At 35.2% G+C, this 18,538-nt stretch overlaps 1 protein-coding gene across 12 annotated transcripts in view; it reads right to left on the bottom strand.

The window, feature by feature from the left end:
- The window catches only part of LOC149791062 (tensin-3-like), a 522,379-nt gene that overhangs the window by 252,583 nt on the left and 251,258 nt on the right, over nucleotides 1-18,538 (bottom strand). The window contains exon 1 of one of the 12 annotated variants that reach the window (XM_089972996.1): nucleotides 7,215-7,319. The exons of the other annotated variants lie outside the window; for them this stretch is intronic. Within the exon in view, the coding sequence (XP_089829122.1) occupies nucleotides 7,215-7,271 (57 nt within the window). The 5' untranslated portion in view covers nucleotides 7,272-7,319. Of the gene's footprint in view, nucleotides 1-7,214; nucleotides 7,320-18,538 lie in introns of those variants that run through there. 12 annotated transcript variants of the gene reach the window in all.

Raw genomic sequence — 18,538 nt, 5'->3', positions numbered from 1 at the left:
AAAAAGTATGTGAGATGGAAAACATGTTTCATTTCCTTTTCTACAGTTCTAAAACTGACAACATTATCTCTCGTTTCATGTAATGATCAAGTACCCCTAACCAAAATGTACAAACTGAATACCCACAAACAACATCCAATAACTGAGTACCACAACCAAAATGTAATAATGGAGTACCCCTAACCAACATGTACAAACTGAATACCCACAAACAACATGCTATAACTGGGTACTCCAACATGTAATAATGGAGTACCACAACTAACATGTAATAACTGAGAACCCCAAACAATATGTAATACTTAAGTATCCCAACCAACATGCAATAAGTTAGTACTCCCAACAAACATATAATAACTGAGAACCCTCAACCAACATCTAATAATTCAGTACTCCCAGCCAAAATGTATTAACTTAGTATCCCAACCAACATGTAATAATTCAGTACCCCCAAAAATCATGTAATAATTAAATACCCTCAACCAAAATTTAATAATTCAGTACCCCAAATAGCATATAATGCTTCAATACCCCAACCATTATGTAATAACTGAGTAAGAACTGTTTACATCCATTCACAGACATTTAATGAGATGAAAACAACTTTATATGATGGTTGAATGGTGGTGTATTAAATGTTATTACACATATCACCAGACAATTTCCTAACAATAATGACACGCTACAACAGGCATTTATAATAAGTCATGATAGCTTTGTGTTTCACCCAAAACTGTACAAACTGATTCAAAATGACAAATTCTCATACCAACAAATTTTATTTGTTTAGTTTGAAGAAAAAATTCTGCTGTTAGTTTTGAAGATCCACCAATTTATTATCACTGAACACAGTGTCTGAAACTGGATAGAATAATTTGACTAAACCCTTTAATACTTAATTTAGACAAACCAAGATGCCTGTTCTTGCATGGAAAGACTTGACTGTAACATTTAATGTTTAGACAACAGTAACGCCTGTTTTAACACCACCTCTGCTACAGATTTAATGACTGATGAATTCCCAATATAGTTTTTCACATTACAATCTTGTAAAACTTTTTGAAACCAAAATGGCTGTAATGTTTCAAATACGTCATCAGTTTGGGATTACGTTATTGACCATATCGTGTGCACTCTTTCATTTTTAGCAACAAACTTTACTCCGATTCCTGGCCATTTCGAGACAGTTTCAGAAGAAGTACATATATTGGTAATTCAACTCTAACATCTGGATCACAATATTAACAATATGAACAGATCAGTTTTAGGTCAATTACATGATAGTTTAGGAAATGAAACATTAATTACAGAAGAAAATTCATTTGGTGAGAAAATAGAGCAATTTTATTTATCTTTTTAAATAAATCAGGACTTTTAAGACCTGGTGACTGCATCAGACAGTGTTGTAGAAATGTACATTAGACATGTTGATAGTTTTGTATGATGCATCAGTTTTGTGCAGATTTTCACAAGACACTGTTGTGGAAGTGCTTGACACAGCTGGACAAATGTTCATTAGTGTTATAGCAATGTTCATTGCATACTGTTGTGCAGGTAATTACTAGATGTTGCTGCACAAATAAATGTTCATTGAATAGTGTTGTAAATTAAATATTCATCAATGCTGTACAAAATGTGCATCTAACAATGTTGTAAAGGTACTCATTAAATGTGGTTGCACAAGTGTTTATGTTGAAAAAGTGTTCATTAGACACTGCTATAAGTGTTGTATAAGTGTTTACCAGTGTTGTACATAATGTTCTTTGACAGTGTTGCACCTGTATTCATCAGTGTTGTGCAGGTAGTCATTAAATACCAACAAACAAGCATTCTTCTGACAATTATACCAGTTCTCATAAGAAAATTCTGAACAAGTAATTAGTACTGGAAAGGTGTTTATCAAAAGGTGTTTTAAAAGTGTTTCTCTGTTGTGCATGTTGTCATTAACCATTATTAAAGAAGTGTTCTTCTGGAAATTGTACAAGTGCTCATCTCATAGACTGACACAACTGTTCATATGGTAGCATTGTGCAAGTGTTCTGGCATTTGTATAAGTATTCATCCAAGTATTGTACAGTGTTCATCATTGCTATACAAGTAGTTTCTAAACAGCACTGAATAAGTGTTCTGACAGAACTGTACAAGTGTGCATCTGACAGTGTTGTACAAGGGTTACCAGACTGTACTGTACAAGTGTGCGTCTGACAATGCTGCACAAGAGTTACCACACTCTACTGTACTGTACAAGTGTGCATCTGACATACAATTAGTTTCTAAACAGCACTGAATAAGTGTTCTGACAGAATGGTACAAGTGTTCATCTGACATTGTACAAGGCTTACCAGACAAGTGTACAACTGACAATGCTGCACAAGAGTTACCAGACTCTACTGTACTGTACAAGTGTGCATCTGACAGTGTTGTGCAGTTACCAGACTGTACTATACAAGTGTGCATCTGACAGTGCTGTACACAGTGACCAGACTGTGCTATACATATGTGTATCTAACAGTGTTGTACAGTTTCCAGACTGTACTGTACAAGTGTGCATCTGACAGTGTTGTACACAGTTACCAGACTGTACTGTACAAGTGTACATCTGACAGTGTTGTACAGTTACCAAACTGTACTGTACTAGTGTGCATCTGACAATGTTGTACAGTTACCAGACTGTACTGTACAAGTGTGCATCTGACAGTGTTGTACACAGTTACCGGACTGTGCTGTACAAATGTGCATCTGACAGTGTTGTATACAGTTACCAGACTGTACTGTACATCTAAGATTGATAGTCAGCTTGAAATAAACATTCAACTTCTAAATAGACTGAGTTATTATGGCAAGCAAGACTTTTCATACTGTGTTCAATAAATAATGTTCAAAATAGGTAAATAAACAGGCATTGAAGGTCTTTACTCATAAATTATATGGCCAAAATTGTGAAAGGATCAGAACTGTGTCCTGTGGCGAGTTCCAACTTCAGTCAAACCTAAAAAGCATTTTCTGGAGCAATTGCTGCACATTTATCTTAGAATTAAGGCATTGAAGTGAATGAAGTTGCCAAATGTGTGTGTAATTGTGTCTATATGTGCAGATCTGTATCCATGGGGTTCGTTATGGACCGTTACACATGACTGGCTGAGAGGTGTTCAAAATGCAGACAGAATTCTAGGCTGTTATGCCTCAGACAATTTTGCTAATGGCAAAACTTATGAAACATTTTCTTACTCACATTTAAATTTTCCTACAATCAATCGATTCAATTTTTTGTGTGATCTTTAAAAGCTTTCATTCTCTGTCATGTTATAGCAAGAAAACCACAGACCAAAAACTTCTGGTATGTATAAAGAGGTATGGCTGAGGACAACTATGGGCTCTAAACTTAAAATGTAAATAAAAAAATCAGTTTTGAATTTTCAGTTTGTATTTTGAAGAAAAGTTTTTATTATTATATGTGTTTTAAGTTCATTTTTCCCCTTTCCCAAAATAATGGAGATGATTTTGATGACACACTGGGAGCACTCCACTATAGATTCTTTGATTTGCCCCTGTATAATGAACAATAGAGTAGTATGTACTGTTCAGAAAACATCAGGAATGATGAATTAATCTATGTGTAGATGAAACGATTGCAGGGACATTTCAATATATATTGCTAATGCAGTCTAAACCATCCAATCCACCATTCATCTAGGACAATGAGCTGCAGATAAAAAGGATCTGAGGAAATTATGAGGCAGTATTGTGAGGTCTCATTTTTCATTCCTTACTGTAATGACTGTGCATACCAGGCATAAATTTCACTGACACATCATCTTAGGTCTCAATTAAATTTTAAGCTCAGAATCCAATGATCTGATTGGCTGAAATGTAAGACTAATTGGCCAATCAAATGTCTGAAGTCTAGACTTAAGACATATGGTAGTGAAATTGAGGCCTGGCCTGAATTTCACCAACAGAACTTAAATCAAGGCTAAAACTAAAATGTCAAGTCCAGCGATCTGATTAGATACAATTTAAATTGGACTAAAAATTGACTAAAATTTAATGTATCAAGTCATGGCTCAACTTAAGACTTGTGTTGGCAAAATTAGATCTGGATCTAGAAATCATAAAATCCTTGACTCTAACCCTCAGATCTTGGTTCAATCACAAATGATGTTACATCAGAATGTTCATTTTTGATTGGCTAATAGTAGAAACTCAATCTCATGCTCAGAGATTTTATGATCTCCAGGCTGGATTTCACTTCTGTCTGCATCATGTGGAAGACTTGTCAGCCAGTCAAGGAAAAAGGGAAAAATAAATGAATCAGTACTAATCTAGTTCAATTTGTACAGTTGTCCCTGAATATAAAGCACAATTTTTACAGTTGTCCCTCAGTATAAAATCACAAAATGTTATGGTCATCTCAGTATAAAACCACAATTTGTACAGTTGTCTCTCAATATAGAACTACAATTTATGCAGTTATCCATCAGTATAGAGCCACAATTTGTATAGTTGTTCCTCATTATAAAATCACAATTTGTATAGTTCTCCCTCAGCATAAAATAACAATTTGTACAGTTGTCCCTAAATATAAAATCACAATTTGTAGTTGTCCCTCAATATAAAGCCACTCAGTATACTGCTGTCATTCTTGTAATGCAGGTATGGTCATAATAATTAATGAAATGTTGTTTAATCACTACAGCTTGACTTATTTCACTTTAATTTGGCCCTTGTCTCATGAATAACCACTTATATTGTGATTTCACATCAATAAATACTTTTATAATTTATGAGCAATCAAGATATAGCTTGTTGGAATATCAGTAAAAAACACCATTGTTTACTAAGTGGGGTCACTTTTATGGTTCCCATTAACACAGGAAACAGTGTGTGTAAATGTACATGACTTCTACAGCAGAACCTCTCTTGAAAGACTACCTGTTCTGACAAAAAGACTGGTTTCTGGGATCTATTATTGCATTGATCTTTCAAAAACGGTTTCACTTTATCTTTAAACACTGTGAATAATTTTGTGGATGTCATTTGCTGGTCTGGGTTGGTATCCAACCTAAAACCCTTATATTGCAAGTCCAACACTGTACCAAATGAGTTACTCTGGTTCCCTATGTATTCGTCAGCACTTACTATACATACCCACTTATAAATCGAGTCCAATTGCATTATGTACCGGCAGATCAGAGTGTATGTTGTTTGTTACAATGGTTACACCTAACAAAATACATAGTCCTGAATCTGCTAACGCATTATGTGATGGCAGATCTGGGTCTGTGCAGTTTGCTGATGAGCTTGACTTATAATCCAGTATATATAGTTTTGTGGATTGGAAAAGGGATCCTATTTTTCCACAGAAAAATCACACTTTGCTCGGTCTCTTAATTCATGGTAAACAGTAAGTACAAAATCCACAATAACTGGTACCCCATGAAATATGGTAAATTCACATCAATTGGTACCCCATGAAATATGGTGAATTCACAAATATTGATACTTGATGAAATATGGTAATTCACAAAAAGATGGTACTATATGAAATACAGTGAATTCACAGTCATGACAAAGTATTAAGTGTTTTCTCCATTTCTTGTACAAAAATATATGTAATTATTATATTTTTTTAATCTATATTTGAAATTAGTGCCTGCATGCCAGTCATATTCTGCTAATTGTCTGCTTGGTCCAACAAAATATTAAACAAAAGCAGCTGTATTTATGTACATATATTTACATATTTTTTGTGATCAGGTTGGTTAAAATCATATTACCTTATATACCCATATAAAGTTGAGTCCAACTGCAAACTGCACAGACCCAGATCTGCCATTGCATAATGTGCTGGCAAATCTGGGTCTGTGCAGTTTGTTTGGAAAAATCAGTAGAACAAAGAACATAGACCCTGATCTGCAGGCACATTATGCTACAGCAGATCATGATCTTTGCTGTTTGCAGTTTGAGTCAACTTACACGCAAATATATACAGTATTTGACACTGAAAACTAAACACCAGAAAAGAAGCCCTTTTTGTATTCTTTCAGAATATTCATAATGAGGTTTTGTAATTATAAGAATTGAATTTCATATTTTAAAATATTTATGAAAATCATGGAACTTGAAAATCAAATGCACATTACAGTGTGTGACTGATTTATGACTTCATAAATCATACAGATAAAAGAACACTTTATATCACGTATCCTCAAAGGCAACGTAGACCTTTAGAGCTTCCAGTGAAATAAACTGATCTGATTGCCTAGTGGTTAGAGCATCCACCTCGGATGCGAGAGGTCGTGGGTTTGATCCCCAGCCAGGTCATACTAGACATCACTATAAACTGCCACACTGCAGGCAGCGTAGCGAGTGAAATATTTTAAAGCTACATTAAAAAAAAACAAATCACACACACAGACACACACACACTCCATTGAATTATGTACTGCAAGCTCATGTATGTACTTCATCCAACTTTACATTTTAAGTGAAAAATTAGACTATCTAGTTAGCTGACATTATTTTATGACAGATCTGGGTTTATGACCTTCAGATTTAATTAAACATTATACTTGAGACAAATATCTTTTTTTGTACAAAGTAATAAAATATAAAAACTGAATAAAGTAAACAAGATTATGATACCACCACCAAGAAGCCAAAACTGTAACGTTATTCAGTCAAAACTGTAATGTTATTCAGTCAAAACTGTAACGTTATTCAGTCAAAACTGTAACGTTATTCAGTCAGAACTGTAACATTATTCAGTCAAAACTGAAACGTTATTCAGCCAAAACTGTAATTTTATTCAGTCAAAACTGTAACATTATTCAGTCAAAACTGTAACGTTATTCAGTCAAAACTGTAATGTTATTCAGTCAAAAGGCATGCACCTGCACACACCAATTTAACTTTGCTGAAAGACTAGAATGCATCTAAGCTCAAACAATTTTCATTTGGTTACTTATCCCACTGGACAAGTAACTTGAAACTTTGACTTGTCCTGCATCACTTTAACTCATCCTTCATCATACTGAATCTGCTTAAAAATGATACTTGTCCAACTGGATGAACATCTTGAAAAAGTCACTCGTCCTTCCTAAACAACCACTGGTAAATTAAGAGCAGTTGCAGGATAACAAGGTACCTCTGAAACACAATTTCAAAAGGTGGTTTAAAATCAAATTTAAGTTGCATCTGATTATTTCTCTTACCTCCATCATGGCTGTATATTCCAATGATTGAAAATGTTGAGGAAGCTGGGTTGCCATGAGATAATAGAAGCAGATGAAATTCTACACATCTCAACATGCATTCTGATCCATGGCAATGATGCATTTAATCTTCAGTGTGTTATCAACAGGTAAGTGAGAAAAACACTTCTACAGTGCAACAAATTAGCTCAGGTATATAGTATGTCTCTTCAAGCCATTATTAATGGATGAGTACAAAATAAGTAAACAAACTTTGCTCCGAATACCCATCACATTTCAATAGCCAAAGGGCAAGCTCACATTTCAATAGCCATGGGCAACCTCACATTCCAACAGCCAAAGGGCAACTTCACATTTCAAAAGCCAACGGGCAACCTTCTTGAAAATTTGGGTGGCCATTTCAGGTCATCAAGCCCTTGACAGTTTGCCGGGCCAGAGACAGGATATGTGTGCCCTATGAAAAATTCTCCAGTAGGCCCCTATGAATTACAAACTGTGCCATTGGTGGGCTCCCTGACTGTTGTAGACCCCTGGAATTTTGCCCTAGTTGTCCTACTCTGTCCATGTCCCTGACACAGAGAGCACAAATAAATTAAAACGGGAATTAATTAATGACAAATAGTGGAAAATATTTAGTGTAGGCAAATTAAAGAGTAAATATTAAAAATACAGAAGTTCTTTGTTTGGATTTCTTTAACACCCAACATATTGCCTGGTCTCAAGTTCAGTGATATATTACTTATATATTAATTTGTGTGTGTGTGTGTGTGTGTGTGTGTGTGTGTGTGTGTGTGTGTGTTATGATACTTCATATTAAACAAGCCTCCTCTGTAAGCTTTGTTTATGATAGTTCATCTGTTACTGTCATTACATTTTCCACATTTTATTCCATGAGTGAATTTTTCCCAACTCGTATCACAGGCGAGGATGACCACACAAGTCTTAAACAAGACATATCTAGCTAGCTATCAATTATTGCTATACCCTTTTAGATGAATATCATTGTACAAGACATAGCTATCAATCTACCAATTACAGCCATACACTTGTGTATCAAGTATCAGGGACATGTATGCTTAAACACAATCTGGGTTCAGGAAGAACATGAGCTAGCTTTTATAGGATGAAGGTGGTATTATAATCAGAATGTGTTGAGGTCATTTGATTCATAAGATTGCCAGAGAGCAATAGGATAATGTTGACATGCAAATGACAATATTTAGTTGCATGTGTGACCATTTTACTTACAACCTGGAGCATCTGTTGATGGTTTGTCATTGAATGAATATTTCCTGTTGAAAATCTGAATAGGCCATGCTCAACTTCAGACTGATCTGGACCATTCATTGGCAAATGAGACATGTACCAGTCAATTGCAAGCTGATTTTGGACCATTCATTGGCAAATGAGACATATACCAGTCAATTTCAAGCTGATCTGGACCATTCATTGGCAAATGAGACATCTACCAGTCAATTTCAAGCTGATTTTGGACCATTCTTTGGCAAATTAGACATGTACCAGTCAATTTCAAGCTGATTTAGACCATTCATTGTCAAATTAGACATGTACGAGTCAATTTCAATCTGATTTGGATGATACATTGGCAAATGAGACATGTACCAGTCTCAAAATGGATGTACATTGTAAACCACACTCAATATTTCAAAATAGGGCTTTAATAACATCAGTGAAGTTTGGACTTTAATTTTCTGCAACTTTTCCAAGTGCTTTCAGTTTCATTGAAAGGTTCATCTGTAAAATGATTATTCTGGCACAACAAAATTATCCTGTGCTGACTGGTGTGAGACTGTTAATTAGGGTAATATATCTGCCATCAAATAATGCCCATGCACATTAGTATAAATTCAGACCTGCCATCGCAAAATAATGTTTCAGATGATCATGATGATACACGGGGCTCCGATATCATATAATGCTTCTGCAGAACTGTACAGACCCAAACTGGACATCACATAATGTTCATGCAAATTAGTATAGACCCAGATCTTCCATTACATATAGCTCATGCAGCTCACTATAAACCCAGACCTTGAAGACAACACTGCTTTGCTACAGGCTTTTAGTTCTGTTGTTGTTGTTGTTGTTGTAGGGTTTAAGGCCATTTGTCATCACATGATAGGCTTATACATGGCGGCCAGTATTAATGGTGGAGGAAGAACACAGGGTTCTAGTTTGAACTGCCAAATTTTACTTCATCAATCACAGAGCAAGTTGAGACATCTGCAAGGATGAATTAATTCTATTCACACTACACTAATTGATTAATTACTGTATATAGGATGGGTCAATCTGCAAATTGCACGGGGCCCAGATCTGCCGTCTCATAACAAACCGGCACATCTGTGTCTGTGTACATTTTGTAAGGAGTAATCAGTAGAGCAAACAACATAGACCCTGATCTGCGGGTGAAATATGCTATAGCATATCACAGTCATTGCAGTTAAACTCAATTTGAACTTGTCCACATCACCACATCAGACCAACATAATGATCCCCTTAGGATTCACTGTTTGTTCTTTTCATTGTAGTGATCTCCCCTCACATGAGGCAATCAATTCTGCAACATAAAGGTGGCCTTATAAAAGACGTGGCCTTTTGTTAGGTGGAAGGGTAAGGAAATGTTGCCTCTGATTGATGATGGCTTCTTCTTAAGCAGTGGGGCAGGCAAGTCTGCCTCCAATCAGGTTGGCCTCTTGTTAGATGGAGGTGTTAGACAAGTCTGCCTCCAATCAGGTTGGCCTCTTGTTAGATGGAGGTGTCAGGCAAGTCTGCCTCCAATCAGGTTGGCCTCTTGTTAGATGGAGGTGTCAGGCAAGTCTGCCTCCAATCAGGGTTTGGCTTCTTGTTAGATGGAGGTGTCAGGCAAGTCTGCCTCCAATCAGGGTTTGGCTTCTTGTTAGATGGAGGGGTAAGGTTGCCTCTGATTAGGGGCAGCCTCTTGCAAGGTGAGGGGTCAGGAAATAGTATCTGGAGATACATCATGTCCCATCATGTCCCAGATAAGCTTCACTATAATCCCACAAGGAGATTGTATATTTTCTCCACATTTAACACTATTTGTTTAAAAATATTTTTACTGACAAAATTGGGTACAAAATTAATACATAGAAAGATGAGATAAAATCAATATCATAACCCACAAATTTCTGATTCCCATGTTCTCTAGCAGTGACATAAAAATCCTGCAATATTTACGCATTGGTTGCTCACAGAGAAAGAATAAAACTGCTTTGAAATCTTTCATTCTAGGTAGTCTATGGACAAACTATGCATATAAACTATACAATGATACCTGGAATTGATTGTTCATGTGCAGTTGTTGAGCTGTGAATGCTGCAAAAATCAAATGTTTTGCCACACTTTCATGGTATTGAACTGTCACATTACCGCCGACTAAGGTATGATTAGGACTCAATTATTCAACCGCTCACACACACAGTGACGCTTCTGATTTATTGATAGCTTGGCTCAGTAACTTTCTATCATACTGCCTTTAATTAATCTCTTATAGGTGCAAATAGCTAGGACAAATAAGAAATGAAAGCTCACCTGACAAAAGCAAAATATTAATTGCCAATCGTATCGACTGCTGAGATGTATTCAGTTAAAATTTGGTTTGGTTTGGAGTATTGCAGCACAGCAACACAAGGAGGTGCCCAGGTATTTGGAGTAATGAGCCTTGTGGAAGGACACATCACAGTAACTTACATGGGCTGAACTGATACTAGTTTAAAACCCACACTCTTTCAAACACACAAGTACATCATGTTGACCAATGAGGTATTGCCACTACTTGTCCTTTCAAACACATGACTACATCATGTTGACCAATGAGGTATTGTCACTACTTGTCCTTTCAAACACATGACTACATCATGTTGACCAATGAGGTATTGCCACTACTTGTCCTTTCAAACACATGACTACATCATGTTGACCAATGAGGTATTGCCACTACTTGTCCTTTCAAACACACAAGACCATCACACTGACCAATAAGGTATTGCCATCACATGTCCATTCAAACACGAGTACATCATGTTGACCAATGAGGTATTGCCACTACTTGTCCTTTCAAACACATGACTACATCATGTTGACCAATGAGGTATTGACACTACTTGTCCTTTCAAACACACAAGACCATCACACTGACCAATAAGGTATTGCCATCACATGTCCATTCAAACACGAGTACATCATGTTGACCAATGAGGTATTGCCACTACTTGTCCTTTCAAACACATGACTACATCATGTTGACCAATGAGGTATTGACACTACTTGTCCTTTCAAACACACAAGACCATCACACTGACCAATAAGGTATTGCCACTACTTGTCCTTTCAAACACATGACTACATCGTGCTGACCAATGAGGTATTGCCACTACTTCTCCTTTCAAACACATGACTACATCATGCTGACCAATGAGGTATTGCCACTACTTTCCTTTCAAGCACACAAGACCATCACACTGACCAATAAGGTATTGCCATCACATGTCCATTCAAACACGAGTACATCATGTTGACCAATAAGGTATTGCCACTACTTGTCCTTTCAAACACGAGTACATCATGTTCACCAATAAGGTATTGCCACTACTTGTCCTTTCAAACACGAGTACATCATGTTGACCAATAAGGTATTGCCACTACTTGTCCTTTCAAACACAAGTACATCATGTTGACCAATAAGGTATTGCCACTACTTGTCCTTTCAAACACAAGTACATCATGTTGACCAATAAGGTATTGCCACTACTTGTCCTTTCAAACATGTGTACATCATGTTGACCAATAAGGTATTGCCACTACTTGTCCTTTCAAACACAAGTACATCATGTTGACCAATAAGGTATTGCCACTACTTGTCCTTTCAAACATGTGTACATCATGTTGACCAATAAGGTATTGCCACTACTTGTCCTTTCAAACACAAGTACATCATGTTGACCAATAAGGTATTGCCACTACTTGTCCTTTCAAACACAAGTACATCATGTTGTCCAATAAGGTATTGCCACTACTTGTCCTTTCAAACATAAGTACATCATGTTGACCAATGAGGCATTGCCACTACTTGTCCTTTCAAACATGTGTACATCATGTTGTCCAATAAGGTATTGCCACTACTTGTCCTTTCAAACATAAGTACATCATGTTGACCAATGAGGCATTGCCACTACTTGTCCTTTCAAACACATGACTACATCATGTTGTCCAATAAGGTATTGCCACTACTTGTCCTTTCAAACACATGACTACATCATGTTGTCCAATAAGGTATTGCCACTACTTGTCCTTTCAAACACAAGTACATCATGTTGTCCAATAAGGTATTGCCACTACTTGTCCTTTCAAACACATGACTACATCATGTTGACCAATGAGGTATTGCTACTACTTGTCCTTTCAAACACATGACTACATCATGTTGACCAATGAGGTATTGCCACTACTTGTCCTTTCAAACACAAGTACATCATGTTGACCAATGAGGTATTGCCACTACTTGTCCTTTCAAACATATGAGTACATCATGTTGACCAATGAGGTATTGCCACTACTTGTCCTTTCAAACACAAGTACATCATGTTGACCAATGAGGTATTGCCACTACTTGTCCTTTCAAACACAAGTACATCATGTTGACCAATGAGGTATTGCCACTACTTGTCCTTTCAAACATATGAGTACATCATGTTGACCAATGAGGTATTGCCACTACTTGTCCTTTCAAACACAAGTACATCATGTTGACCAATGAGGTATTGACACTACTTGTCCTTTCAAACACAAGTACATCATGTTGACCAATGAGGTATTGCCACTACTTGTCCTTTCAAACACATGACTACATCATGTTGACCAATGAGGTATTGACACTACTTGTCCTTTCAAACACAAGTACATCATGTTGACCAATGAGGTATTGCCACTACTTGTCCTTTCAAACACAAGTACATCATGTTGACCAATGAGGTATTGCCACTACTTGTCCTTTCAAACACAAGTACATCATGTTGACCAATGAGGTATTGCCACTACTTGTCCTTTCAAACACAAGTACATCATGTTGACCAATGAGGTATTGCCACTACTTGACCTTTCAAACACATGACTACATCATGTTGACCAATGAGGTATTGACACTACTTGTCCTTTCAAACACAAGTACATCATGTTGACCAATGAGGTATTGCCACTACTTGTCCTTTCAAACACAAGTACATCATGTTGACCAATGAGGTATTGCCACTACTTGTCCTTTCAAACACAAGTACATCATGTTGACCAATGAGGTATTGCCACTACTTGTCCTTTCAAACACAAGTACATCATGTTGACCAATGAGGTATTGCCACTACTTGTCCTTTCAAACACAAGTACATCATGTTGACCAATGAGGTATTGCCACTACTTGTCCTTTCAAACACAAGTACATCATGTTGACCAATGAGGTATTGCCACTACTTGTCCTTTCAAACACATGACTACATCATGTTGACCAATGAGGTATTGACACTACTTGTCCTTTCAAACACAAGTACATCATGTTGACCAATGAGGTATTGCCACTACTTGTCCTTTCAAACACAAGTACATCATGTTGACCAATGAGGTATTGACACTACTTGTCCTTTCAAACACATGACTACATCATGTTGACCAATGAGGTATTGTCACTACTTGTCCTTTCAAACACATGACTACATCATGTTGACCAATGAGGTATTGACACTACTTGTCCTTTCAAACACATGACTACATCATGTTGACCAATGAGGTATTGTCACTACTTGTCCTTTCAAACACATGACTACATCATGTTGACCAATGAGGTATTGCCACTACTTGTCCTTTCAAACACATGACTACATCATGTTGACCAATGAGGTATTGCCACTACTTGTCCTTTCAAACACAAGTACATCATGTTGACCAATGAGGTATTGCCACTACTTGTCCTTTCAAACACAAGTACATCATGTTGACCAATGAGGTATTGCCACTACTTGTCCTTTCAAACACAAGTACATCATGTTGACCAATGAGGTATTGCCACTACTTGTCCTTTCAAACACAAGTACATCATGTTGACCAATGAGGTATTGCCACTACTTGTCCTTTCAAACACAAGTACATCATGTTGACCATATACATACAGTACCAACAATTATTCAATATGATTATATTGTTATACTTTAAGAGTACCAATAATTATTCAATATAAATATATTGTTATACTTTAAGAGTACCAATAATTATTTGATATGAATATATTGTTATACTTTAAGAGTACCAATAATTATTTGATATGAATATATTGTTATACTTTAAGAGTACCAATAATTATTTGATATGAATATATTGTTATACTTTAAGAGTACCAATAATTATTTGATATGATTATATTGTTATACTTTAAGAGTACCAATAATTATTTGATATGAATATATTGTTATACTTTAAGAGTACCAATAATTATTTGATATGAATATATTGTTATACTTTAAGAGTACCAATAATTATTTGATATGATTATATTGTTATACTTTAAGAGTACCAATAATTATTTGATATGAATATATTGTTATACTTTAAGAGTACCAATAATTATTTGATATGAATATATTGTTAATCATAAACTATCAATGTGACTATATTGTCACTGTTACAAATAATTAATCAATATGTATTGTTTTTCATACATAAGCCAATAAAAAGTATAATTAATGTGCTACCTCACTATAGTGCCTTTCATTTTAACACAGAACTTATTATGATACAAGGATGATTATGGACCTCATTAATTATTATGAGTACAACAACATCTATCATACATCATTAGACCTAATGGGGGTTTGACAACATGTGAGTACAATATGGCTGTTGGTATATGGTACTGATCAATATACGCAAAAAAATCACGGTGCTTCAAGACATTGTTGCTTTGGACTATGTAACAGCAATAGCAGATATTCAGATCGTGAACATATGATGTGTGTATTTTGGATTCCATTTCCAAAACCAAAAAAAAATCTCAAGAAGTTGGGTGTTTGGTTGTGGAAGGGGAACATTTGCTACTGACAAAATCACAAGATGGACATATATCTGCAGTAATCATTTTGTAGGTGGGAATAGACTGATGACGGATCATCCAACACTATCACATCAACACTTACACCAAATCAGGTTCGTCATTTACTTCTATTTAGAAACTAGAACATGTTTAATTAACATCAGGGGTGGGCGGGATGTTTTTAATCAATAGATGTGCTAGTAATGCAAATCCTTTCAGTTCCGTGATACAGGGGCAGATCCAATGATGAAACAGAGGGGGTATAGATAAATAAATAAATAAATAAATAAAAAAGTACACAAGAGTGCAAACTTTAAAGAGCATATATATATATATATACATACACAGAGGAATATACAACAGCCATCAACTCAGATATCAGAAGAAAAAAATATTTTAGCAATAAATTTTCAAATTTTATCCTTGCAGGTGTCTAAATAATGGTAGATTACTACAGGCTTGATATACAAAACTGTACAAAGATGTTTATATACCAAAAAATAAACTATTAGTGGGACCCATGGGGCATAATTTATGTATTACCAAGATTTGCAGTTTATATATTACGCAGTAAGACAATGTTATTGTTCAAATGGCAGCTTATTTAATACGTAGGAGCTTTTATTCAGATATTTCTAATTAGGTATAAAAATAAAAACACAAGTAAATAAACTTATAAATCTCACACATTCAAAATTCAACTGTGATACGCAACGTATTTACATATGTCTTCTGATTCATTTTGTAGATACCAGAAGAGGCCATTATATATAGAGCAACCCATGTTTGTAATGCTGGGACACAAACTACCTAATATGGCGGTGATGTGGATGCCAATAAAAATATAAAGGAAACAATGATTCCAAAATGGTGGAAACTTCCTTAAAAAAAGACAAAAGTTGCATCACCAATAGATTTTATTTTGATATTCTATCTAAAAGTAAAATGATTCATGAATATTTCAGGATGGCATGTTATTTACTAAATTATAAACATTTCTAGATTGTCATCAGTTTTAAAACTTCTTGTGTGTACAAGTGTATTATCACTAAAAGAATATTCAACTTTATTAATTTGAAATGATGCATGTAGATTGACTCTTCAAAATGTTCTAAAAACATGAATTAAAACTGTCTTCAATATAGACTAAATCAAAACAGAGAATCATGTCAATTACTTCATTATATTTATATCTTTTTTCTGTCATATATATATATATATATATATATATATATATATATATATATATATATATATATATATATATATATATAAAAACACACAATCGGCACCACTTAAACGCATATCTCCTAACTGCATAGATCCCTTAAGTGCATAGCAAAAGTATGGTCCCGTTTTATGTTGCAAATATACATGAATTCCGCTTAAATGCATAGCTTGGGTCCAGCCACGAGGATATGCATATAAGCGGAGTTGACTATATATATAAATATATATATGTGTGTGTGTGAGTGTGTGTGTGTGTGTGTGTTTGTCTACATTATGGATATAAATTTTCCATTGTTGAAGGCTATAAGATAAATCAGCAATAAAAATACAGTTCCGTACCATTATTTTGTATTTCCTTACACATGCTATATTATTAGCCGCTGTCATTATTTGTCCTACGTTTTCACTTTTATGTATCACGTGATACGCATAACACATTTACATGACATGTCACTGATCTCTGCTATGTCAGTTAAAGAGTGTGGTTAAAAATTTCAAAGCTACTTACACCCACAACTGTATCAAGCTGGGTCAAACTACACAAAACAAAGCTACTGTGCTTCTCTTATCTGATGCCCTTATCAGTACACTGCACTGAACATATAATTTGTGTATGAAGTTTCCCCTCAGAATTCCTACTTCAGGCATGTCCCTATAGAATCAGACAGTTGCAATCCCCACCTTATCAGAATTCCTCCTTGATAATAACCCACACTACTGGAGTGATGTTGGGGATTGCCATAACATCAAAGATCCAAGACCATTGGCTCTTTGATAGTACATCTAACTTATCTACCTCTATTATAGATACACTTGTTAAAGTAAATATCCAAACATTAAAAACTAATTATTTTTTGTCTGCCAAGATAATTTAGGTGCTAATGTAAAATATCATTTTTCCTGGACATGGCAAGTTAGGCTACATTCAATCTAAGCTTGATTTCAGATGAGGTATCTGACACAAATTGGACATGAATAACACATATGCTAGATAATTTTCTGTAATGAACTTTTGATTCACCAATCAAATGACAGCTTTTAAATTTACCAAAAAAAGAAAATTTAGAACATGTTGTTTTGTAACAATAACACTCACCAACACAAAATGAAACTTATTCTGATAGGTTACTAATTTAAAGTATACTAGGAGTTCTCAAATTTAGCATAAGATGATCCTTTATCAAATCTGCTTATTATAGCTCTGCTTGTCAATCACAGTAATGTTCTGTTTAAGCATTTTCATTTACAAATGAAGACTGGTCACAATACTTGTGCATGCTTTATTTTTGGGGTTTTTTGTTTGTAAAGTTATCTGAGTCTTTTCATGTACGTATGCTGTCAATGGTGATCAACATGCACAGTATCCAGTTATAAAATGACCTGCCCTAATTATCCAATGACCTGCCCTAATTATTAAATGACCTGCCCTAATTTTAAAATTATCTGCCCTAATTATTAAATCACCTGCCCTAATTATTAAATGAACTGCCCCAATTATTAAATGACGTGCCCTAATTATTAAATGAACTTCCCTAATTATTAAATGACCTGCCCTAATTATCAAATGAATTGCCCTAATTATCAACTGAACTGCCCTAATTATTAAATGACCTGCCTAATTAGTAAAATGACCTGGCCTAATTATCAAATGACCTACACTAATTATTAAATGACCTGCCTTAATTAAAAAATGACTTGCCCTAATTATCGTATGACCTGCCCTCATTATGAAATGACCTGCCCTAATTATCAAATGACCTGCCATAAATATCAAATTACCTGCCATGAATATCAAATTACCTGCCATAAATAATACATTTGCTTTTATTTTTTTGAAATCTTGGCAAGTTCATAAATCATGGTATACATAATGATTTAAAAGACACAAGTCTCAATGACAACGACCATGACCCAGATTATAATAACATACACAAACTGATGATTGGAGGAGTTCTACTACATGACCCAGATTATAATAACA

The sequence above is a fragment of the Sinohyriopsis cumingii genome, chromosome 10, assembly GCF_028554795.1.
Source record: "Sinohyriopsis cumingii isolate HCF-2022 chromosome 10, ASM2855479v2, whole genome shotgun sequence".
Classification (NCBI taxonomy): Eukaryota; Metazoa; Mollusca; class Bivalvia; order Unionida; family Unionidae; genus Sinohyriopsis; species Sinohyriopsis cumingii.
This window is presented reverse-complemented; position numbering and strand designations above follow the sequence as displayed.